General features: G+C 44.9%; 1 protein-coding gene across 1 annotated transcript; it reads right to left on the minus strand.

The window, feature by feature from the left end:
- On the minus strand, positions 1 to 25,855 carry syt13 (synaptotagmin 13). Its single transcript, XM_033039239.1, has 6 exons — positions 25,404 to 25,855; positions 15,082 to 15,304; positions 13,029 to 13,163; positions 7,494 to 7,804; positions 4,001 to 4,124; positions 1 to 1,426 (listed from the first exon to the last, which is right to left on the minus strand). The coding sequence occupies exons 1-6, from the start codon at positions 25,569 to 25,571 to the stop codon at positions 1,122 to 1,124; spliced, it is 1,266 nt and encodes a 421-aa protein (XP_032895130.1). The 5' UTR covers positions 25,572 to 25,855; the 3' UTR covers positions 1 to 1,121.
- Positions 25,856 to 26,525: the final 670 nt, after the last annotated feature.

The raw sequence follows: 26,525 nt of genomic DNA on the forward strand, positions 1-26,525 counted from the left end.
TGTTAGCTGAGGGCTAGGTGAAAACAAGTTACATACAATGAGACTCAACAAGATGACTTAAAAGGGATGGATGGGGGTAATTGGGAGAAGAAGAGTAGAAATGAGATCCAAATAGTGATCAGCAGATGGTGGGGGACATTAGAAAGAAGACAAAGGAAACAGGGAGGATGCAAGTTTAGTTTAGTTTAGAGAGAGTGTGGAAACAAGCCCTTTGGTCCACTAAGTCCACACCAACCACTTATCACCCTCACATTAGTTGTCCCACATCCTACACACCAAAGGGAATTTACATTGACCTGCTCATCTTTGAAATGTGGGAGAAAACCGGAGCTCCCAGAGAAAAGCCACACGGTCACAGAGAGAACATACAAACTCCGCACAGAGTCAGGATCAAACCTGGGTCTCTGGCGCTGTGAGGCAGCAACTCTACTGCTGTGCTGCCCACTATTATTGAGTGATTACATTTATTCAAGGTTGAGATGTAATTTTGATCAAACAGGTTACAGGAATCAACAAGAAAATGGAGCTGAGGCCAGTGATCAAAACAAACAAGATCATATTGAATGACAGAGGGGCTTGAGGGGGCACTAAGCATACTTCTGCTCCTGCTGCTTGTGTTCTGTTGATTAGGGAAGAGAGATGGCAATGGGAAGAGGAGCTGATGAGATAGAGAGAGGATGCAGGACGGTGGAGTTGAAGATCAGTAAATTGATGGAAGAAGATGCCCCGAAGGCAGAACGCAGAATGGCATCAGTCCTTGGCACTTTATTGGGTCTGGTACGAATCTTCCTTGACATCCTGGCATCACTTGCAGATATGTATATTTAAACAAACTTCATTTTTGATGGTAGCATTTTGAGGCCCCTTGAAGGGCTATTGACTGGGCTACATACAGACCAATATTTTTCTTCTGAGTTCAGGCCAGCCATTTTACAGAAGCCACAACGAGTAAGCCCAACATTACAGGTGCAATGTTCATTTCCGCTGTGGCCCCCAAACCATGTTTGTGTTTAATATCAACATTGGCTATGGCACCATTGAATTTTGGAACCAGGAGGCCTCGAAAAGGAATCTGATGAAGGTTAGAGTTTGCCGGTGAATGAGAAGGAGAGAGAAGGTGATTATGCATGCAGTTTATGCCACATTGCGATCGGTTTCCTGGGCTTGGTCAGCATTTCCTGCCAGTGACTTAACTCCAAGTCACTGTAATTCATACCCAGGTTACATTTCCCCAGTAGGTGATTTTGACCCATACAGTCGTGATTCAACAACTCCAGTTCAAGGCTGGACTTGCATAGCATTTCATAAGGAACCTCAAACATTATCATCTCATTCCAGACTGGGTTAATCTTGCGCCTCGCGTGTCTTGTATGTTTTCTCTTCAGTTTCACGGACTGGTGCATTAGAGTGAGTTTAATCGATAGATCTACGGGAACCAAAGCACAGATGGTTAGTGCACAGGTGAGATAACAAATCCACTAACTATACAACAGAAGCCTAAACTGACACTCAAAATGATTCTTTTTTCATGACACCTCCCAGAATCTACGCAATAATACTTCTTTTTATAAACTAGCTTTTCCTCGGACACCTTTTCTGAACATTTTTGCTGAAAAATAGAATCCCAATAATGTTTTTATTTTGAATAAATTTCATACGATCCTGGGCACTATTTATCCCTCAAACAATGTCACTAACGCCCCTGTCCCACTTAGGAAACCTGAACGGAAACCTCTGGAGACTTTGTGCCCCACCCAAAGTTTCTGTGCGGTTCTCGGAGGTTCCCGGAGGTTTTTGTCAGTCTCCCTACCAGCTTCCACTACCTGCAACCTCTGGCAACCACCTGCAACCTCCGGGAACCGCACGGAAACCTTGGGTGGGGCGCAAAGTCTCCTGAAGTTTCCGTTCAGGTTTCCTAAGTGGGACAGGGGCATTAGACAGATTATCTGTGGTTATTAATTTATGATTTGCACCTGCCAGTAGTGTGGAAGCTGGCTGACGTATTTCTTACATTACCAGTGAGCAGTATCAAGTCAATCTCAAGGGTGAGCAAACCATTGCATAAAACATACTGAAAATTATATTCCAGAGAAATTATGGCGACTAAAATGTCACAGAAACAGACTTCCAAACTGGGTAAGATGCAGTGCTAATGGAACTTTAATCTGGGTGTATCATGTCTGACAGTGAACCGGACACCGCTGGCAGGAAATGGAAAAGGTCTTCTCGGAACTGTGGCTGAGCACATCCACCATTCAGACGCATAAAACACTTGGCTTATTTCACCTTATCTTCTTAAAAAGCTATCCTCTTACTGTTAACATCCATCCTGAATAGTCTGCATTCATACAAAGAGCATCGCACATGATGCCCAGGACTTCTGACAGTGGAGGGCTGTCTCAATATTGCAATGGGATTTCACCAGAATTGTATTCTATATCGTCAGGCTGAGCTAAATCCCACAGCTATGTCGAGGACTGCTGTTGATCAGGTCCCGCTTCACTTCAATTTTCCAATATTACTGCTATTTAATTGCTGTCTGGCTGCTCTGACTGAATGTTTATGTGTGTTGTTCTTGGGTGGAAATATTTGAGCTTTCCTGTGCCAATGAATCTATTTTGTTTGTAGAGAGCAGGGTGTATTTTTAAAGAGGACCCTGTTGGTTAGTTGGAAAAATATTACTCGTGAGGGAGGGATGGTAAAATCACAGAGGTTTAATAAAGCAGGTGTAAGCACTCAGCCAATACTTTGTGTAAATGTTTTGAAATAGGATGGCTCCCTAGCTCAGTAACATTAAAACTCATAGCTGCTGTTAATGATCCAAGGGGCAGCTCACTGCTCTGTGCTGCCAGAAGTTGGCACAGTATTGCCTGCAAATCCTCAGAAGTGGAGAAACTATACTGCAGTCTACAGAGGCAAGGTAACCGCTGCTCACTGCATCTCATTATATTTGGTCATCACTGTGCCTGGCTAGCACTCATATTCTGGCCTAGCTCAGAACAGAGATGATGGGCTGATGGTGGAGCGACTGAGATTAAGAAGCACCTGCTACTTTACTGCAAGTTGCAGGGGAAAAGGTATAGAAGTGTGAAAACACACACCACCAGGTTCAGGGACAGTTTCTTCCCAGCTGTTATCAGGCAACTGAATCATCCTACTACAATGCTGAACTACTATCTACCTCTTTGATGACTATCCTTGTTCGGACTTTGCTGGCTTTACCTTGCACTAAACGTTATTCATTTATCATGTATCTACACACTGTAAGTGCATTGATTGTAATCATGTATTGTCTTTCTGGTTAGCACGCAACAAAAGCTTTTCACTGTACCTCGGTCCACGTGTCAATAACCTAATCTGAAACTGATAAACTAAACTGAAATGAAAGAGCTTGGTATGTTATCAATTAACGTAAGGTCTCAGGCCAAGGTGTTAGTTTATATCTGAGTAGGAATCAGCTGAAGGGCAGCTGATGGTTAATTCTGAAAGATGACACAGTGGGCCATCGAGTAGAGCTGCTGCCTCACAGCTCCAGCAACCCGGGTTCAATCCTGACCTCCATTGCTATCTTTGTGGAGTTTGAACGTTGTCCCTTCACTGTTCTTGTTTCTTCCAATATTACAACACATGCAATGAGATGGGTTAATTGGCCACTGTAAATTGCCCCTAGTATTCAGCCGAGTGGTAGAATAAGAGAGGGATTGATGGCAGAATATGGGAGAAAATGGGTTGAGCGCAGGATTAGCGTAACAATGCTGATGGTGGGGGCAGAGTTGGCAATCCGAAGGGCCCGTTTCGGTGCCATATGGTATGACTCCATGAAAACTCAAAGTGGCTGTTAGAGGGGAACCCAAGCAACTTGGTCACACATTGCTCTTCACTCCAATCGCAGTACATTATGTGGCACAAGAACACAAGAGTGAAGGGCACAAATACGCAAATGTAAAAATAATTGATTAAAAAAAAAAAAATGAATGAGCAACATTTGCAGTTCCTTTACCTATGAGATCTTTCAGCTTCTCTGTATTTAAGTGTTGCGCCTTCATAACAACGACAATCAGACGGCTGGCAGCAGGCAGGTAGTTGATGGAAAGCAAGATTTCACCAAGCATTGCAACCAAGTCCTGGAACACAAGGCAATATTCAAAAATAAAATTCTTCGTCACCAGCACCACCTGCTTCCTAAAGCAAATTCTCCTCTTGTTTGAAGTTGATTTGCTTGGGAATGCAAGATTAAAATCTCATTATAATTCTAAAATGATTAGATTGAGAGAACAATGTTTATTCAACACAGTAATTCATTTCCTGGCAATGGCTGTCATGAATTCAAAAGTCTTTAAACTTTAGTTTAGTTTAGTTTAGCTTGGAAATACAGCGCGGAAATAGGCCCTTCGGCCTACCGGGTCCACACCCATCAACACTATCCTACACACACTAGGAATAATTTACACATATACCAAGTCAATTAACCCTACAAACCTGCACGTCTTTGGAGTGTGGGAGGAAACCGAATACCTCGGAGAAAACCCTCGCGGACAAGGAGAGAACATACAAACACTGTACAGACAGCACCCGTAGTCGGGATCGAACCTGGGTCTCTGACAGTGTAAGCGCTGTAAGGCAGCAACTCTACCGCAGCACCACCGTACCGTGCCAATTGTTGTGCCTAAGTGTTTGACAGGCTTTCTAATAGTAAAATTTGTCCCAGAGGAGGGGGGGGGGGAAGAGAGTAAGAGCTGGTAGTGGGGTTGTGGTATCTGGCGAAATAGGAGCTGGTTATTGATGCATGGGGTCGGACTCATTTCCCTCTGCGGGGGCTGGTGAGGCCATCAGTAATCAGCTCACTGGTTGCACAGGGGAGGCTTCAGCAGGTACATGTCTCTGAAGGACTGCAGACGGTAGATTGTAGACTGTACTGGAGGATCAGATGGAGATAACATAAATTTGGGGTTCATAGCAAAAGGATTTGAGTATAGGAGCAGGGAGGTTCTACTGCAGTTGTACAGGGTCTTGGTGAGACCACACCTGGAGTATTGCGTACAGTTTTGGTCTCCTAATCTGAGGAAGGACATTATTGCCATAGAGGGAGTGCAGAGAAGGTTCACCAGACTGATTCCTGGGATGTCAGGACTGTCTTATGAAGAAAGACTGGATAGACTTGGTTTATACTCTCTAGAATTTAGGAGATTGAGAGGGGATCTTATAGAAACTTATAAAATTCTTAAGGGGTTGGACAGGCTAGATGCAGGAAGATTGCTCCCGATGTTGGGGAAGTCCAGGACAAGGGGTCACAGCTTAAGGATAAGGGGGAAATCCTTTAAAACCGAGATGAGAAGAACTTTTTTCACACAGAGAGTGGTGAATCTCTGGAACTCTCTGCCACAGAGGGTAGTCGAGGCCAGTTCATTGGCTATATTTAAGAGGGAGTTAGATGTGGCCCTTGTGGCTAAGGGGATCAGAGGGTATGGAGAGAAGGCAGGTACGGGATACTGAGTTGGATGATCAGCCATGATCGTATTGAATGGCGGTGCAGGCTCGAAGGGCCGAATGGCCTACTCCTGCACCTAATTTCTATGTTTCTATGTTTCTAAATGAGGGCAAACCATGTTTCCCAGTAGAAAATGTATACAGTTTGTTGGCTTGAGTTGTAGGAGCCAATTTGATGCATTTCTTGATTTCCTTCACAAGATAGCCAAACCTTCGATGTGGGAGAGGACATTCTTTCCACAAACTGTGAGTACATCACAAGGAATAGAAGTGGTGTTTGCTATTTGGCCACTTATGCCACGTATACTATTCAATGAAACCACAGACAATCACAGCCGCACAGCTGGTAAAGCTGCTCCCGAACAGTGCCACGTAACAGGTTCAATCCTGACCTCAGGTGCTGTCTGTGTGGAGTTAGTACGCTCGCTCTGTGATCGCATGGGAGATGTGATTCGTAATTTCCTCTGGGTACTCTAGTTTCCTCCCACACCCCAAAAATGTACAGGTTGAGAGGTTAATTGGCCTCTAAATAGCCCTAGATAGATCGTCGTGGATGAGAAAGTGGAATATCATAAAACTAGTGTGAACAATGGCCAATGTGGACTGGGGCTGAAGAGCCTGTTTCCATGTTGCATCCTTCAATCAATCAATCAATCAATCAATCTCTAACCGCAATATTATTTTTCTGTATTAACTCTACCACACAATCCCTGGACAATGAAATAGTTCCATTTTTACAGGTGTCATTTTGAATTTAATAATGTAATGAAGCTTGCTTGATTGTAGAAATGGGCACAAATCAGGCATTCTTCACAAAGTCAGCCTGTATTCCCATATATTTCATAATTATGTGACCTATTTTTCCGCACATGGGCTGACGATCTGGTCAGACAATCTGTATGAAGGATGTCACGAAGGCATAAGTGCAGAAATGTATCTTTGGTTGCTATTAATAAAAGAATGCCTCTTGTACATACAGTTCTGGTGTGGTTAGCACTCCATTAACAGGAGTGACCCACAGTTTAGAGATACAACGCAGAAACAAGCCCTTCGGCCCTCAGAGTCCGCACAAACCAGCGATCTCCGCACCAGTATTATCCTACACACTAGGGATCATTTACAATTTTTTAAAACTGAAACCAATTAACCTACAAAACTGACCACGTGGAGGAAATCCACGTGGTCACAGGGAGAATGTACAAACTCCGTACAGTCAGCATCCATAGCTGGGATCAAACCAGGGTCTTTGACCCTGTAGGGCAGGAACTCTATCGCTGCACCACCGTGCCTCCCTATCTGGGCTGAATTACTCCAGCACTTTGTGTGCTTTAGTGCATCTGCATTTGCAGTTCCTTGTTTCTACATGGGTTACTCACTGCAAAATACCCAGCCTCTGACTTATCTTGTTGTCACAAGATTTATGTGGCTGGCACAGTTAAATATCGGCTCGATGGTGACTCCAGGATGTTGAAGTTGGGGTCCCTAAATAGTGGGGAAGGACAAGAATAGCCAATGCAAGACACCCCCCATCCCCTCACATACAAAATAGGTGCATGAGTAGGCCATTCGGCCCTTCGAGCCAGCACCGCCATTCAATATGATCACAGGTGATCTGTAGGCCCCCCCTCCAGCACAACACCCTGACTGAGGAACAACTGCTGTTCACAGTGTTGCTGGTTCTTAACATTGAAACTCTCCACACAGAACAGTCACCCTGTAAAATAGTATAGCTGGTCACTAATACTCACACTTTGAGGCACCAGCAATGGACTTTCTACACTTTCAATTTGTAACACTGGTCAAATATACACTTCCCTTCTCAAAAAAATAAATTCTCATCTTCCACTCAAGATATTTCCATACCCTGCAAGCACTGGCTGCATTAATGATTATGACTTTGAGCTACACTGCAGAGTCCACATGGAGATCAATAATGCCAGAGATCCCACGGGGTGTATTTTGTAATAGCAGCGAGCAGGCTGAGTGTGCAGGAGGAAGACAGATACCTTACTGGGGAACGCCAGGCAGATCCAGGAATCTGTTCTTTCTTCAAGTCCCACATCAGACAGCTTGAGTTGAGTTTCCCCCAAACAATTCCGCCTGGAATACTTATCACAGGTATAGACCGCCAGAGTTAAAGTTCCCTCCTGCATGTGTTCCTCCACAGCGGGGAAGGTCAGAGTCTCCTGCCAAACAGGGTGCAGGGTCTTTGTTTGGATGGAGGTCTCCGCCTTGGCTCGCCCAAGTTTTGTGATCAAAGCTGCCACCACGAAGCTGTCAGAGAGGCTCATGTTTTCCACTGTGTTGATGTTCTCGGCTGGAGCACAGTAAGTAAAAGGTTAAGTCAAAGCTGAAGATGGGTCCATGGCCATAACATTTTTCAGTCTCTAATAAATCGAGTACCCAGAGGGATTATATAGTTACTTTGATCCCTGTAAATAACTTGCAGGGATGCCAACCACCACAGCTCCCATCTTTTTTTAAATATGTAATTTTCAGAAATTATTAAAAAATCTAAATTAAAATTTCTTAATTAAAAATTAATAATAGCGGTTGCAGTTGAAGCAAATTTTCATGAAATGGGCCAAAAATTCCAAAGGTTTAGTTTAGTTTGGAGATACAGCACAGAAGGGGGCCCTTCGGCCCACCGAGTCTGCACTGACCAGCGATCCCCGCACATTAGCACTATCCTACACACACTAGGGACAATTTACGCGTATACCAAGCCAATTAACCTACAAACCTGTACATCTTTAGAGTGTGGCAGGAAACCGGCGCACCCGAAGAAAACCCACGCGGTCACGGGGAGAATGTGCAAACTCCGTACAGACAGCACCTGTAGTCGGGATCACACCTGGGTCTCCAGCGCTGTAAGGGAACAAGTCTACCGTGGCGCCACCATGCCACATTGGCTTTCTCCAATGACAGAAGACATTGGAATACTGGCAATCTTGTCGAGATGCTGGACATGCAACTCATCTTTTTAACACTCTGTACAAGGGAGACTCGATTGCAATCATTGCACTGTGGTAGAGTATTAAATAGGACGTGAGGAAGAACTTTGGATGAAGTCTTATGGTGTTCCAGTTGAAGCTCTGCAGGGTACAGAGGATTGTAAAGAACTAAATGGCATTAGATTTTCTTGCTGGTGAGTGGCATTGTAATGGAAAGGTTCAAAGTTAAAATAATCACAAAATCAACAACAGGAGATTAGAACAAATTTCTGACACACAATGTAATTACAAAGTGGGACTCCTGCCACATGAATGCTTTTAAAAGAGATTGCAAGTGAGGAATAAGATCAAGATTAGATGGCTCATGTTTAAAAGCAGCACACATCTTGTTCAATGCTTCAAAGCAACAATGACCTCGTTGAATGCTTTTCATAATATCTTGATGCACATAAACCAACAATTGTCATCATATTAGTGGTTTAATTTCATAGGTACATTATTGGCTGTCTGGTACTTTGGAAATTGTAAGTATGATAAAGATGCAATGCGTTGAAAACCCACCTGTACTAATTCCCTGCTTTCCTTTCTGCAGAAGCTGTGGGAAATCAAAAGGAAAATATATCCCTTATCCACCTCTTTTCATGATCAGGGGAGAGTTGGTAGAGGGGTTTGGTTAGCTCATGAGCTCTCCCTCACACAAATAGGTCTTTGCTGCACAGGGAACATCAGAGGATGGAAGCTGACGAAGTTGCCCTAAACTGGTGTGCCTGTGGCTGAATTACAGGTAAGTGGATTGGAAAATTGTGCCAAAGTAATGGAGAATCACAAACACCAAGCTCATTGTGTTCAGAGACTTCGTCTCAACTGTTCTGAAATATTGGCCTAAAAATGTTCCTCATTTGAGGATATCTCGGAGATGACCTTCACATTAAATACTGTTTGGAAGGAATCAATCAATCAATCAATCAATCAATCAAGCACTTTATTCATCCCCGAGGGGCAATTTAAAGGGCACATTACAGTAGCTTTTTAAAAATGAAAGGGACACAATCAACGAAGAGACAAACATTCAAAGCTACTCTCTGCACCAACCGGTCGACCGCACGAGCAGTGACCCGGCAAGGATTGGGTTGTCAGCAGCGATACAATAATAAAGAACACACAAAATGTAACACAAACATCCACCACAGCATTCATCACTGTGGTGGAAGGCACAAACATTTGGCCAGTCCTCCTCCATTTCCCCCCCGTGGACAGGACCAGAGTCCAGAGTCAGTCCAGGATCGGCTCTTCCTCACCGGAGACTTTAAGTTGTTGTAGGCCGCAGGCCAGCGATCAAGATTTAAAGTCCCCGCTGCAGCCAGAAGCACCGTAGACCAACTGGGATGTGTTTGAACACCGGGACCTGGAGGTGTTCACAGACAGTGTACTGTGTTACATTAAAAACTGCATGGACACGGTCACAGTGGACAAACGCATCCGGGTCTACCCCAACCAGAAGCCCTGGATGACCCGGAAGGTCCAGCAGCTGTTAAAAGAGAGGAACACCGCTTTTAGGTCTGGCGATAGGGCTTTATACAGCACGGCCCGAGCTAACCTGAAGAGAGGCATCAGAGAGGCCAAATCAGACTACAGGAGGAAGATAGAGGACCACCTGGACAGCAACAACAGCAGGCAGGTGTGGCAGGGGATCCAGTACCTCACCAACTACAAGACCAACCTTGGAGCTGCTGAAGGTGACGCCTCGTTGGCAGAGGAGCTGAACCTCTTCTTTGCTCGCTTTGAAGTGGAGCCACCCGAGACAGCCACATCACACCACATGGTCCACAGCAGCCTAACCCTCAAGATAGAGGAGCATGAGGTGAGGCGCACGCTGCGGGCCATCAATCCAAGGAAGGCTACTGGACCCGACGGCGTCTCTGGACGCGTGCTGAAGGACTGCGCTGACCAGCTGGCTGGAGTCTGTACGAGGATTTTCAACCAGTCTCTGGCCCAGTCCACTGTTCCACCCTGTCTGAAGTCCGCAACCATAGTCCCCTTGCCCAAAAAACCCCACATTTCCAGCCTCAACGACTACCGGCCAGTCGCACTCACACCAGTGGTGATGAAGTGTTTTGAAAAACTGGTCCGGGGTCACATCACATCACTCCTGCCCCGAAGCTTTGACCCCCACCAGTTTGCGTACAGAGCGAATAGATCTACAGAGGACGCTGTAGCCACAGCTCTCCATGCTGCACTGTCCCACCTGGAGCAGCGGGGGAGCTACGTGCGGATGCTCTTTGTGGACTACAGCTCTGCCTTTAATACCATCCTTCCCCACAAACTGGTGGACAAACTGGGGGACTTGGGACTTCCACACTCCACCTGCATGTGGATAAATAGCTTCCTGTCGGGTCGCAGCCAGAGAGTCAGAGTGGGCCATCACACATCCACGGCCCTCAGCCTCAGTACTGGCTCTCCACAGGGCTGCGTGCTGAGCCCCCTGCTCTACACCATCTACACACATGACTGCATCCCCGCCCACCACAGAAACACCATTGTCAAATTTGCGGATGACACTACGGTGGTGGGACTCATCTCCGGGGGGGACGAGTACGCCTACCGGGATGAGGTGGAGCAGCTGACAGTGTGGTGTGGAGAAAATAACCTGCTCCTTAACACCTTAAAGACCAAGGAGATAATAATAGACTTCAGGAAGAATAAAACGGACATGGTACCATTAATTATCAGAGGGGACTGTGTGGAGAGGGTGGCGGATTTCCGCTTCCTGGGAATCCATATTGAGGAGGACCTGACGTGGAGCGTGAACACCTCTGCGCTGCTGAAAAAGGTCCAGCAGAGACTGCACTTCCTGAGGGTGCTCAGGAAGAATAACATCACTCAGAGACTGCTGCTGTCCTTTTATCGGTGCTCCATTGAGAGCCTCCTAACATACTGTGTATGCGTATGGTACACCAGCTGCACAGCGGCTCAGAGGAAAGCGCTCCAGAGGGCCATTGACAACGCCCAGAGGATTGTCGGATGCCCTCTCCTTACCTTGGAGGACTTACACAGTTCCCGCTGCATCAAAAAATCCCAGAGTATTATAAAGGACATTTCCCACCCCGGACACTCCCTGTTTGAACTGTTACCGTCAGGCAGACGGTACAGATCTACAAGGACAAGGACAAACAGACTTAAAAACAGTTTTTACCCCACTGCTATAAAGGCACTAAATGTAGCCGCCAAGGAACGCAGGGGCGATACATACATACATGAAATCGACAGAAGGATGTAGGGCTGGGTGTTTATGCGTGCTATTTTTATGATATTTATTTTAGTTGTTTATCTTTTTAAATATTTTACTTTGTATGTATCGTTAGCTTTTAGAAATGTTTGAATGGTGCACTGACTGGCTGACATTTTACAATTTCGTTGTACATGGTTCATGTTACAATGACAATAAAGAAACTATTCTTCTATTCTATTCTAGACTGCAGGGCCGGCGGTCGAACCTCCCCTCCAGGGGTGATGGTAAGTCCATGCCGGCCCCGCGGTAGAAGTTGGCCGCGGGCCGGCAGTGATGGCTTCTTCTTCCCCCGGGTCCCCCACGAGGGATCCCGGGCTGTAGACGCCGCACCAGCTGGAGCTCCGCAGACCGCGGCTTCAGGCTGCCGGCTGCCCCGGGCCAGCGAAACGGAGCGCTCCCCTCCAGCGAGGGTTCACCCGCTCCACGCCGAGAGTCCACGCTGCGCCCGCCGCTGAAGCCCCGGGCGCGTCTCCGGGAAAGGCCGCGCCGATCCTTGATGTTAGGCCACGGGGGAGGCGACCTGGAAAAAGTCGCCTCTCCATGGAGGAGGCGACTGAAGCGGTTTCCCCCTTACCCCCCCACACAAGACACACGAAGGAACATTAATTACATACATTAAAACAAACTAAAAAATAAAAAAGGTTGAAAAAACTGACGCGCTGCTGACATGGCTGCTGCCAGAACAGCGCCCCCAGGGATGATTGAAATGTAACATGCGCTAACTCAATGATACTCCATTTCAATGGCATGGACCTTTATGCAAGGGAAGGAGGGATGTTGTGTTATGCATTAATATTGATGGAGCAGAATCTAAAGATGGGGAAGGAATTTAAACACCAAAATAAATTATTTATATATAATTTTCATACACTTGTTGGTATAAGGGACTAAATAGATTCCATTGCGTGAGCATGGTTGTGTAAGTATGTGACTGAGAGGCAGTGTGAGGATGTCTTTTTGACCTTATGGTCTATTTCAATAATCCTGCTCACATTTCTGCTTCATTGATGTAGGAGACCTCAGAGTGCGTAACCTGAAAGCAAACACGGACCTTACCATATAAACATATAACAATTACAGCACGGAAACAGGCCATCTCGGCCCTACAAGTCCGTGCCGAACAACTTTTTTCCCTTAGTCCCACCTGCCTGCACTCATAATATAACCATATAACTACAATAACTTACAATTTGAGTCATTATTTATTTTTATCTCTAATGCCAACCTCCTCCTTTGCACGGCGGTCTCTACATCAAACCACCTATTTTGTGTCGTTCCTTCAGCAATACTGAATTTACCTTCAATAATGGTGAGATAGAGCTCCGACTTATACCGGTTGTATCGCATTCCATAATGCAGCCTCACATCTTGTATCCAATCCTCAGATATTTCACTCTCCCCATCGTCTGACAGAGACACAGCAACATTGGCACCTAGTGTTAAACAAAAGGATGGAATCAGCTCTGATTTTGGCAAAGCATGAGCTGAAGATTGTTATGCAAACTTCTCTTCCCACCACAGGCAGCTTTACCAGACGCAGTTATTTCCAAATGTTGCTTTATCTTGGGAGTTCCTGCAAATGGAATGGTATATCTTAAGGCTAGTTTTCTCTCAGGCTCCAATATCACATGAACTTCTTTCTATATGTTGCCTGGCGTGCTGAAGTTTGCAATAATTTCTGTTGTTATTTCAGTTTTGCTACATCTGCTGCATTTTATTTTCTAACATGTAAAAGGACATCATTTTGTCCTTCTTATTTGACACATAATTAATTAGGTAGAGAAGAGTTGGTCTTGGCATCATGTTCAGCACAGATATTGTGGGCCAAAGGCCTTTTTGTGTGCTGTACTGTTATATGTAGGAAGGAACTGCAGATGCTCGTTTAAACCGAAGATAGTCACAAAATGCTGGAGTAACTCAGCGGGGCAGGCAGCATCTCAGGAAAGAAGGAATAATCTACCAGCATTTTGTGTCTATCTTCTGTACTGTTATATGTTCTATAAGCCTGAAGCATTTTCTTTAGACTCGCATGGGATGTGACATTGGTAGCTTGTGTTGTCCTTGTGAAGAGAAGTTTTACTGAACAGCTGCAGACCATCTATTGAAAGTGTCTGAAAATGCTTTTATGCAAGAATTAAGAATCTTGAGCCAGAAATGTTGATGGAACTATATTTATTTCAATGTCCAGATGGTGCATGACATGGAAGGAATCTCAAGCCATGGCCTTCTAATAATAATAATATATTTTATTGTCATTACACATAAGTGCAACGAGATTTGGTATGCAGCTTCCATCCGATGTCATAGCTTAAATAACTAATAAACTTTAGATTTAGATACCCCGAGAACATGGTTTGTAAAAAGAACATTAAAACAGTAAAACAGTCAAAACAGACTAAAGTGCAGATGTGTCTGTGCGACGTGACCATCCGAGGGAGACAGTCCATGTGGGGTGGGGGGCACTCAGCAGGGCCGGTTCAGAGCCGCTATAGCTCTGGGAATGAAGCTGTTCCTGAGTCTGGAGGTGCGGGCGTAGAAGGCCTTGTAACGTCTGCCGGAAGGCACCGTTCATCTTTATGTATCACATGCAGAGGTTCTGAACTTGGGAAGGTGCTGTTGATTTACTCTTGACTTGCCTTCATATTAGCTAGACACTGTAGCTAAAGTATACAATTGACGTAGGGACTATGTGCTCAGGGTGCTAGGTAGGATGCTAATCCAAAGGTTTACTCTGTTTTAGATGATGTCATGGTTCTTATGTGTTGTTGGACTTTTCACATCGGGGCAAGTGGTAAAGATTCCACTGTGCTTCTGAGTTGTAGAAACGGGAAGCAACTCAGGAGGCGAGTCACTCACTGTATAATATCCAATATATATCAGCCATAATATTGATGTAGGGCACAAAATGCTGGAGTAGTTCAGTGGGACAGGCAGCATCTCTGGAGAGAGGGAATGGGTGACGTTTCAGGTCGAGACCCCATTCGTTCTCTCCACATATGCTGCCTGTCCCGATGAGTTACTCGAGCTTTTTGTGTCTATCTTCAGTTTAAACCAGCATCTGCAGTTCCATCCTACACATAATATTGATGTAGTTGTGTTGCGTTTCTAGTTAATGGTGAATGCCACCATGTTGATGATGAAGGATTCAGTAATGCAAACACAGCTGAGTGATAAGGGGAAATGGTTGGATACCTTAATTTTATTTGATATTTTATTTCCTGGTAAGATAACACCTCATCTCTGCTTAGCACCTCCTCGCTTGGTACTGTTTCCAAAAAAATGTTTCATAAACGTAAATGATTATGTTGTTGTTAAAATATGCTCCTTGCACGCATTCACCCGCTACCTTACCGGTCTTGGAAATAACAAACAGATCTTCAGATGAATCTGCCGTGAAGCTGGAGAATGAGGTCCTCTCTCCTCGAGCTGACAGACTTTCATCCATCCTCTCTAAGGTGTAGTCTCTGCAACTGACGAATTCCGGTAATGTTGGCATTGGTTTGGGTCCATAGATTTTAGGTGATGTTAGCCAGGTCCTTGGCTGGACTGGCTGCATTATTTTGTTCACTGTAAACTGTGACAAGAAGAAAAGAACACAAACTTCATTTGTAGTCATAAAGAACTGCGGATGCCAGTTTACAAAAAAAGACACAGAGTAAGTCAGCGGGTCAGACAGCATCTCTGGAGAACATCGATAGGCGACGTTTCAGGTGGGGGACTTTCTTCAGTTTGATTAGGGTAGGGGGGGGGGAGAAAGCTGGAAGAGAGAGAAAGGAACTAACAGAATGCAAAGCAGAGGGAAGCATGGGTAAGGACAGGAGGCGACACAAACTGGCCAAAGATGAGCAGAGAAAGCCCACTGGGCATGGACAGGGCATGTTGGGGTAGCAAACACCTATAATTGATGCTCTAGCTCCACCAGAATGGAATGGGGAGGGCACCCATAGAGGTAGGTTTAGGTGTGTGGCCTCAGTGGGTAGCAAAATAATCTACAATGATGGCGGCTGTGAAACAGTACCCACAGTGAGTACAACAGGGGTGGATTGTGTAGAAGTAGGTAGACAGATACCTAGAAATTATATATTACTGATGAACTGTCAAGCCCTGTCAGTATTTTATACATCTCAATGGTGTAACTCTGATGGATCTGAACTCCAGAGTACAGGTCAGTCTTTTCAATAGCTGGGTATGCCACCTTCCCATGATGTGGAACAACAACAGCAAGGAGGGCCAGTGAGAGGGAAGGAATTGACAGGGAGGAGGGAAAGATGCAAGAGAAAGGGAGAAATGTTAATACACCGATAATCAATACTGAACAATAGGAGTAATGTACGACAATGAGGATAATTTTGTCGATAATGTTTGGGCAATGTGGGTGATTAGCTGCCCATTGTGCATTTCTCCCAAATCACTTTTTGTTTCATGTTAAAATGTGCAAGGTGTTTGCCCTGGAGCTGGATGCTTTCATTAATGGCTGCCACTCATGTTGACATTGAGCACTGGGTAGAGATCAAACTTTGGATTATAATAAAACCAAATTAATTCATTGCACTGCCTCGAGTCTTGGGTCCAGCAATTTGCATCTGGCAAGTTGTGTTCAAAGCAATTTTGTGTCTCATAAGATCATAAGTGATAGTAGCAGAATTAAGCTATTCGGCCCATCAAGTTTATTCTGCCATTCAATCATGGCAGATCTATCTCTCCCTCCGTACACCATTCTCCTGCCTTCTCCCCATAACCCCTGACACTAGAGGTCTCGAGGCGTATTTGGCCATTGTACTCTAAGCGCAAGTAATCAAAAGTTGCACAAGTGGCAAGTCTCTTCCTTATGTCCGTAACATGCAGGAACCTTACATCAAAGACCACACTTCATCAATTAACTTGCTTCAAAATACAAACTGTTCAAGAAATAATTGCTTACAATCTCATAGCTGACAGTCGGCCAGCTTTCATCTGCTTAAAAATGAGAACATGTGATCAGAAAGATCCAGAGGCAAGAGGTTTGCATGGATATCCTCAGCAGTCATACAGGTCTGTTCACATCCAAAGGCAGTGGTGGAAAGAGGCCAAAGGGAGTATCCTGTAGCTCGAGTGTAAATGACTCAATATCAGCTAATATGTATATGCACACAGCACAGGTTTGCATGGATGATTTTATCAGCCTACATTACCTTGGAATGGTTTTATCACCCTCTGGTTCTGAGGTACTGGGATGGGGTCTTGGGGTGAATTGTATTGTATTGTATTCAAATTTATTGTCATTGTCTCAATTAGAGACAACGAAATGAATTTCCCTTTACAGTCAGTATCATAAAAAGTTGAAGTTTATGGAATCAGGTCCTCCCAGGTTAGCACTGGGTTCAATTTGTGACACCTGTTCATAACCTGAATGGTTCACAAGCCTGAGAAATTGCCACCCAGCAATATATTTAAATACAATCATAGGCCAACGGCGATGTGCCAGGGCATTTAACTTAACCATTCGATGTTCACACACAGCAGAAGATGCCTGCAGCCACACAGCAGCCAGCAAATCCACCCCACCAGTCTCTGAAACGCTCAATCGCATGTACAGGCTGTACATAAATTGGGTATTCATAAACTGGACTTGACTTATGTTGTGTAGATGAGGCTTTGCTGAACGTATGCTAGACTGTGGATCTTTGACACAAAATCCCATCTGGTAGGTATCATAGAAACATATAAAATAGGTGCAGGAGTAGGCCATTCGGCCCTTCGAGCCTGCACCACAATTCAATATGATCATGGCTGATCATCCAACTCAGTATCCTGTACCTGCCTTCTCTCCATACCCCCTGATCCCATTAGCCACAAGGGCCACATCTAACTCCCTCTTAAATATAGCCAATGAACTGGCCTCAACTACCTTCAGTGGCAGAGAGTTCCAGAGATTCACCACTCTCTGTGTGAAAAATGTTTACCTCATCTCGGTCCTAAAAGATTTCTCCCTTATCCTTAAACTGTGACCCCTTGTTCTGGACTTCCCCAACATCGGGAACAATCTTCCTGCATCTAGCCTGTCCAACCCCTTATCAAACAGACTGGAGTTTTGCAGTACGCGTATTCTACATAGTCAAAGTCTACATGCTGCTTTAATGATCTGATGGGGTCTGTCTAATATAACGTTCTGTCATCGACTTAATGTACACTCAACACACCAAACATGGATTTTGCTAACAATAGAATTTCTACCCAATGTATCTCATCTTTACCAACGGATTGAAATAATCACATTGTAATCACAAGGGTGGTTACAGAAAAGATTTAAACCATAGAAGGTACCCAAAAAATTAACGGTGTAGTTTAGGGCAGCTTTAATTTTGCTTTGGCACATCATTATCTAGATTTTAACATCTTGTGATTTCCGCTCTCAAAGGGAATAGCTGATAGTTAACTGCCCATCTATGATCAACAACCTTGAATGGAAATGAATCTGCATTGTACAGATATTGTCCCCTTGGCACAATATGTCCTTGCTGACCTTTATGCCCACATACACTAATCTAACGTGCCCACATTAGATCTATATCCTTCTATGCCTGGCTTATTAAAATGTCTGTCTAAATGTCTCCAAGAGGTCGTGATTGTACTTGACCCCTCTTCCACTGGCAGCCAGTTCCAGCTGTCAACCACTCTCTGGAAAGAAAACCTTCCCCACTGATTCCCTTCAAAACCCCTTCCTCGCATCCCGGACCTATGCTCTGTTTTTTGATACCCTTACCTTATGAGTAAAATCGACTATTTATCATTATCTTGCACACTGCATACCCCGTATCCTTCACGTAAACAATGAATTTCATTGCACCCTGCCCCATATGTTAATATATTTATCAGGTCACTCTTGCCCTTCTTTGTTCCAGAGAAAACAAGCCCAGAGTATCCAATCTTTCACCATAACTACCTCCTCTAATCCAGACACCATTCTGGTGAATTTCCTCTGCAGTATTACCTCTATAGAAACATAGAAACATAGAAATTAGGTGCAGGAGTAGGCCATTCGGCCCTTCGAGCCTGCACCGCCATTCAATATGATCATGGCTGATCATCCAACTCAGTATCCCGTACCTGCCTTCTCTCCATACCCTCTGATCCCCTTAGCCATAAGGGCCACATCTAACTCCCTCTTAAATATAGCCAATGAACTGGCCTCGACTACCCTCTGTGGCAAAGCGTTCCAGAGATTCACCACTCTCTGTGTGAAAAAATTTCTTCTCATCTCGGTTTTAAAGGATTTCCCCCTTATCCTTAAGCTCCAACCCCTTAAGAATTTTGTAAGTTTCTATAAGATCCCCTCTCAATCTCCTAAATTCTAGAGAGTATAAACCAAGTCTATCCAGTCTTTCTTCATAAGACAGTCCTGACATCCCAGGAATCAGTCTGGTGAACCTTCTCTGCACTCCCTCTATGGCAATAATGTCCTTCCTCAGATTTGGAGACCAAAACTGTACGCAATACTCCAGGTGTGGTCTCACCAAGACCCTGTACAACTGCAGTAGAACCTCCCTGCTCCTATACTCAAATCCTTTTGCTATGAAAGCTAACATACCATTCGCTTTTCTTCACTGCCTGCTGCACCTGCATGCCTACTTTCAATGACTGGTGTACCATGACACCCAGGTCTCGCTGCATCTCCCCTTTTCCTAATCGGCCACCATTTAGATAATAGTCTGCTTTCCTGTTTTTGCCACCAAAATGGATAACCTCACATTTATCCACATTATACTGCATCAGCCAAACATTTGCCCACTCACCCAGCCTATCCAAGTCACCTTGCAGTCTCCTAGCATCCTCCTCACAGCTAACCCTGCCCCCCAGCTTAGTGTCATCCGCAAACTTGGAGATATTGCCTTCAATTCCCTCATCCAGATCATTAATATATATTGTAAATAGCTGGGGTCCCAGCACTGAGCCTTGCGGTACCCCACTAGTCACTGCCTGCCATTGTGAAAAGGACCCGTTTACTCCTACTCTTTGCTTCCTGTTTGCCAGCCAGTTCTCTATCCACATCAATACTGAACCCCCAATGCCGTGTGCTTTAAGTTTGTATACTAATCTCTTATGTGGGACCTTGTCGAAAGCCTTCTGGAAGTCCAGATACACCACATCCACTGGTTCTCCCCTATCCACGCTACTAGTTACATCCTCGAAGAATTCTATAAGATTCGTCAGACATGATTTACCTTTTGTAAATCCATGCTGACTTTGTCCAATGATGTCACCACTTTCCAAATGTGCTGCTATCCCATCTTTAATAACTGACTCTAGCAGTTTCCCCACTACCGATGTTAGACTAACTGGTCTGTAATTCCCCGTTTTTTCTCTCCCTCCCTTCTTAAAAAGTGGAGTTACGTTTGCTACCCGCCAATCCTCAGGAACTACTCCAGAATCTAAAGAGTTTTGAAAGATTATTACTAATGCATCCACTATTTCTGGAGCTACTTCCTTAAGTACTCTGGGATGCAGCCTATCTGGCCCTGGGGATTTATCGGCCTTTAATCCATTCAATTTACCCAACACCACTTCCCGGCTAACCTGGATTTCACTCAATTCCTCCAACTCCTTTGACCCACGGTCCCCTGCTATTTCCGGCAGATTATTTATGTCTTCCTTAGTGAAGACGGAACCAAAGTAGTTATTCAATTGGTCCACCATATCCTTGTTCCCCATGATCAACTCACCTGTTTCTAACTGCAAGGGACCTACATTTGTTTTAACTAATCTCTTTCTTTTCACATATCTATAAAAACTTTTGCAGTCAGTTTTTATGTTCCCTGCCAGTTTTCTTTCATAATCTATTTTTCCTTTCCTAATTAAGCCCTTTGTCCTCCTCTGCTGGTCTCTGAATTTCTCCCAGTCCTCCGGTATGCTGCTTTTTCTGGCTAATTTGTACGCATCATCCTTCGCTTTGATACTATCCCTGATTTCCCTTGTTATCCACGGATGCACTACCTTCCCTGATTTATTCTTTTGCCAAATTGGGATGAACAATTATTGTAGTTCATCCATGCAGTCTTTAAATGTCTTCCATTGCATATCCACCGTCAACCCTTTTAGAATTAATTGCCAGTCAATCTTGGCCAATTCACGTCTCATACCCTCAAAGTTACCTTTCTTTAAGTTCAGAACCATTGTTTCTGAATTAACAATGTCAATCTCCATCCTAATGAAGAACTCAACCATATTATGGTCACTCTTGCCCAAGGGGGCACGTACAACAAGACTGCTAACTAACCCTTCCTCATTACTCAATACCCAGTCTAAAATAGCCTGCTCTCTCGTTGGTTCCTCTACATGTTGATTTAGATAACTATCCCGCATACATTCCAAGAAATCCTCTTCCTCAGCACCCCTGCCAATTTGATTCACCCTATATGTAGATTGAAGTCACCCATTATAACTGTTTTGCCTTTGTCGCACACATTTCTAATTTCCTGTTTGATACCATCTCCAACTTCACTACTACTGTTAGGTGGCCTGTACACAACACCCACCAGCGTTTTCTGCCCCTTAGTGTTTCGCAGCTCTACCCATACCGATTCCACATCCTCCAAACTAATGTCCTTCCTTTCCATTGCGTTAATCTCCTCTCTAATCAGCAACGCTACCCCACCTCCTTTTCCTTTCTCTCTATCCTTCCTGAATATTGAATATCCCTGGATGTTCAGCTCCCAGCCTTGGTCACCCTGGAGCCATGTCTCCGTGATCCCAACTATATCATAGTCATTAATAGCTATCTGCACATTCAACTCATCCACCTTATTACGAATGCTCCTTGCATTGAGACACAAAGCCTTCAGGCTTGTTTTTACAACACTCTTACCCCTTATACAATTATGTTGAAAAGTGGCCCTTTCTGATTTTTGTCCTGGTTTTGTCTGCCTGCCACTTTTACTTTTCACCTTGCTACCTATTGCTTCTACCCTCATTTTACACCCCTCTGTCTCTACGCTCACACATTTAAGAAACCCTTTCCCTTTAACTCCATCCTCCACTATCCCATTCGACGCCCCACCCCCCTTATTCAGTTTAAAACCACCCGTGTAGCAGTGGCAAACCTGCCTGCCAGAATGCTGGTCCCCCACCTGTTAAGATGCAATCCGTCCCTTTTGTACAGTTCCCCCTTACCCCAAAACAGCTCCCAGTGATCTAAGAATCTAAAACCCTGCCCCGTGCACCAGTTCCTCAGCCACACGTTCAGGTCCCGTATCTCCCTGTTCCTGCTCTCGCCAGCACGAGGAACTGGAAGCAAACCGGAGATAACAACCCTGGAGGTCCTGCTTTTCAGCATTTTTCCGAGCTCTCTAAAGTCACGCTGCAGAATATTCATCGCCTTCTTTCCGACATCGTTTGTGCCGACATGCACTACCACTTCCGGATGTTCACCATCGCCCTTGAGGATTTTCTGCACTCTGTCCGTGACATCCTGGATCCTGGCACCAGGAAGGCAGCACACCATCCTCGCATCCCGTCTGTTGCCGCAGAAACCCCTGTCCGTACCTCTCACAATGGAGTCTCCAACTACAATGGCGTTGCCTGCCTTAGGCCTTTTTGGTTTTGGCTCAACAGCCCTATTCGCATCACAAGCCAGTCCGCCGCCCAGTGTAAACACCTCTTCTGTCCCGACAGCTTCTAAGTGGGTGAACCTGTTCACAAGAGGTACAACACCCGGGGACGTTGGCATTCCATGCTTCCCTCCCGTTCTCACTGTCTCCCACCTTCTCTCTTCCAGTACCTTAGGTGTAACAATCGTACTGTAGGACTTGTCGAGGAACGACTCCGTTTCTCGGACGAACCGGAGGTCATCCACTTGCTTCTCCAGTTCCCCAACACGGCCCTTCAGGAGCTCTACCTGGATGCACCTCGCATTTGTAGCAGCCAGAGGCACTAGCGGTGTCCTTGACCTCCCACATACTGCAAGCATCGCACTGAATCAGCTTGCCTGACATTTCCTTCTTTCGTCTCCGAAGACTCTCGAGCCAAAGACTCACACTTTTCTCACAGGGCACTTCCCTCACAAGGCCGCTCACTCACTGCCGCTCGCAAAGAGCAGTCTTGCTTAAATTGACTGATAAATTGCCTGATTTACCAATTTACAAACCAAATTCCTCAGTTTTCAACTGTTTTCCCAGCACTGACTCACTTCTCTCCTCCCACTTGGGCTAGAGCCAATCAGTCGTATCTCTTGCTAAACTCCTGCTGCTGTTGCTCCCAAACCTACAACAGTTCTGAGTCAAGTCTGCCTGTCCTTGGCACCTACTTTAACTGTTTTCACTTCTCTCCTCCCACTTGGGCTAGAGCCAATCAGTCGTATCTCTTGCTAACTCCTGCTGCTGTTGCTCCCAAAACTACAGCAGTTCTGAACAACATTCTATAACAACATTCTTCCTATAGTGTGGCGACCAGAACTGAACACATACTACAGCATTATTTAAATGCTTCAATAAGACATATAAAAAATAACAAGATCCTCTGCCTCCTCCCATTAAATATGCCCCTTTCAGCACAGGAGTTGAGATGTCATGTTGCAACTGTGCAAAACACATTGGTAAGGCCACATTTAAAGTACCGTGTACAGTTCTGAAAAAGGTGCAAAAAGATTTTTGAGGACATTTGCAAGTCTTCAGGGCTTGAGTTATAGGAGAGACTGAATAGACTGGGTCTTTTTTTCCCTGTAGCATAGGAAGCTGGATGGATGACCTGATAGTGGTTGGTAAATAATGAGAGCTGGTGAATAGCCACAGTCCCTTTCTCAAGATAGGAGTCTAAAACTAGAGGGAACTGTAGTGCAGCGGTAGAGTTGCTGCCTTACGGTACCAGAGACTTGGTTTCGATCCTCACAATGGGTGCTGTCTGTATGGAGTTTGTACATTCTCCCTGTGACCGTGTTGGTTTTCTCCAGGTGCTCTGATTTCCTGCCACATTCCAAAGACGTGGAGGTTTGCAGGTTAATTTGTTTCTGTAAATTGTCCCCAGTGTGTAGGCTAGAAGAACTGCCCTACACGTGGGGATATGGATCGGAGCAGACTCGGTGGGCCAAAGGGCCCGTTTCCACACTGTATAGACGAATGCACTAAAACAAGAGGTTTAACACAAGAGGGGAAATATTTAAAAGGAACCCAAAGCGCAGCTTTTCCATTCAGAGGATGGGACATACATGGAACAAACTGCTAGACAAGTGGTACTGGTCTATAGGATCTTTGGCACTGGCGGGTACAATTCCGACACTGAAAAGACACTTGGACATGCACATGGAGAGGAAAGGTTGAGGGATATGGTCCAGGCACAGGCAACTGGGTAGACATCATGGCTGGGATGGGCCAAAGGGCCTCCTTTCATGCTGTATAACTATGGCTGTAGACATTTACAAATTATCACAATAGCAAATATTACTTGTCTGCAATTTTATCTTGTGTAGTCTGTAATGTAGCCACAATTATTTTGCAAATAAGGTGCCTTCTCCATTATCATATATTGTTGTTATTTACCTTCCCTACTTGATGTGCTTTGTAGTTCTCACATATTGTGCGCAATCTCCGTCCCACAGGTTGCCAAAATGGAATCCTCGACAAGATGCTGGGTGCTGGGTGACACTTTTTTTTAAAATGATTTATTCATTGAAGGTATGGGAATCATGAGGAGCATAACTAAAATGAATAGTCACAGTATTTCGCCCAGGTTAGGAGAGTTTAAAACTGGAGGGCACAGGTTTAAGGTGAGAGGGGAACATTTTTAAAGGACCTCAAGAGGTAACTTTTTCACTCAGAGGGTGGTACATACATGGAACGAGCTGCTTGGGGAAGTGCTAGAGGTGGGTGCAATTTCAACATTCAACGAAGAGGTTCAGGGTCTTAAAATAGACACAAAATGCTGGGGTAACTCAGCGGGACAGGCAACATCTCTGGAGAGAAGGAATATATGACGTTTCAGATCGAGAGACTTATTCAGACTGAGAGTCAGGAAAGTGCGAGTCCAGAGATATGGAAAGGGTAAGGTGCGAAAACGACAGATCAAAGCAGACGCTGACAAGGAAATGTAGATAGACACGATGATAAGGAAATGTAGAATGGTTCATTGTTAGTTTAGGCCAGGTGACAAGGAGACGTACAACCAGTAAAATTAGTCATAAGGACATAAGTGAAACTAGTGGGAGAACGAGGGTGGGGGAGGAACGGAGAGAGGAAGAACGCAAGGGTTACTTAAGGGCTGATTTAAGGGAGGGGATCGCGATAGGAGTTAGCCGCTGGTTATAAAATCAACACCTCAAATTCGACAGCCCCTCTTTAGTTCTTTGACTTTAATGTTGCATGCGACACTTTAACGAAGTAACCATATGTCTAACTTGTTTAGCTGGCACGTTTCTGCATTTGGTACGGCTGTCAATACTTCCCAAGCCTTTTCTCAGAGGAGCCTGCATGTGCTGGCAGGAGAGAGACATTATTTGATACATGCTGTCTATAAAACACCCCTGACTAATGTGCATCTTTCGTTTATCGCACAGATTGCCTTGCCTTGCAGAGCAACGCGGATAGATTGAGTAATAACTAGATTCCCAGGGCGAACCTTTTAACCCTCCAATTTATACTTTCCTCAGATTGTTTGCAAACTGCTGAATGCACAGCACAAAGCCACAGACAACGAGTTCTTGCACTTACCTGCTGGGGTGTGTGCAGGATATTTTTCTCCTTTGCTGTACTTTCCAAACACTTGTTCGCAGAGCGTTTCCAGATCCCATTCTGCTTCATTAAACATTTGCAGAAGAAGGCCAGTAAACAGCCAGAAACTAGCACCACCGTTGTCCCGAGAATAGGCAGTATAAACATTATCACACGGTGTGGTTTAACAGTGCCACGGGGCTTGCTCTGCTCACTATCATCCACCTTTCAAAGAAAAACCTGCAACATCCTTTGGCTCTTGCAAACTATCCAAATTCAGAACTTATCCTGGAAGTTCAGTCCTCAGACAGATAGTTTGTTATGCTGTGGAAGAGATCACGGTGCAGCCATCCTTGTGTAGTTAGAAGCAGGAGAATCTATGGTCTTTGCGGAGAATGGTGACCGTGAGAGAGACAGCAGCAGAATGTGCACATTTCACTCGGAGCAGAAAGAGCTCCAATGTGAGTGGGAGGGAGGAGCATGTGATGGAATATTAAAAAGGTAAGTGGAGTGACCGGTTAGACGGAGAACGATGAACTCAACTACTGAAACAGCACAGCCTCTTGGCAATTATGTTTCACATTTCGAATACACTGATGAACTATACAGAATAGAAAGCAAAACACAACTTGGAATAACTCAGCGGGTCAGGCATCCCCCACCCCTTGCCTTCAGCCTGAGGAAGGGTCCTGGCCCCCGAAACGTTATCTACCCATGTTCTCCAGAGTTGCCTGACCCGCTGAGTTACTCCAGCACTTTGTACTTTGTTTTTTTATTCTCCACAATCTGCAGTTGCTACTATAAATAATACATTTTTTGTTGAACTGTTCATTTGGCAGGAAAGAAATTAACTAGCCGCAACGAACCATTAATTATCAGCTCCTATGTAAGCTGAATGTACTTTAGATTCCAAAGAAAATGGCTTTGGGAGGGAAAGATGGATCAGCCATGATTTAATGGCGGAGTAGACTTGATGGCCGAATGGCATTATCGTGCTCCTACTGGCCCTGTGTAAGTCAGCAACTCTACCGCTGGGCCACTCCTCCTGGACCAAATTATCCCTCTGCAATCTTCTCTTCCCAGTTCTCTCTCTTCCCTTATCAGAGATTTCTCCCTCCTCAC

This window comes from Amblyraja radiata, chromosome 20 (genome assembly GCF_010909765.2).
Source record: "Amblyraja radiata isolate CabotCenter1 chromosome 20, sAmbRad1.1.pri, whole genome shotgun sequence".
Taxonomy (NCBI): Eukaryota; Metazoa; Chordata; class Chondrichthyes; order Rajiformes; family Rajidae; genus Amblyraja; species Amblyraja radiata.

Bases quoted from the DNA above. Each gene is read 5' to 3' on its own strand.
- syt13 (XM_033039239.1), bottom strand. From the start codon at position 25,571: ATGTTTATACTGCCTATTCTCGGGACAACGGTGGTGCTAGTTTCTGGC. The intron at 4,125-7,493 runs GTATCTGTCTTC...CTTGTGTTCCAG, and splicing joins GCCTGGCGTTCCCCAGTAAG to GACTTGGTTGCAATGCTTGG. The intron at 1,427-4,000 runs GTAAAGGAACTG...TGGTTCCCGTAG, and splicing joins GAAGCTGAAAGATCTCATAG to ATCTATCGATTAAACTCACT.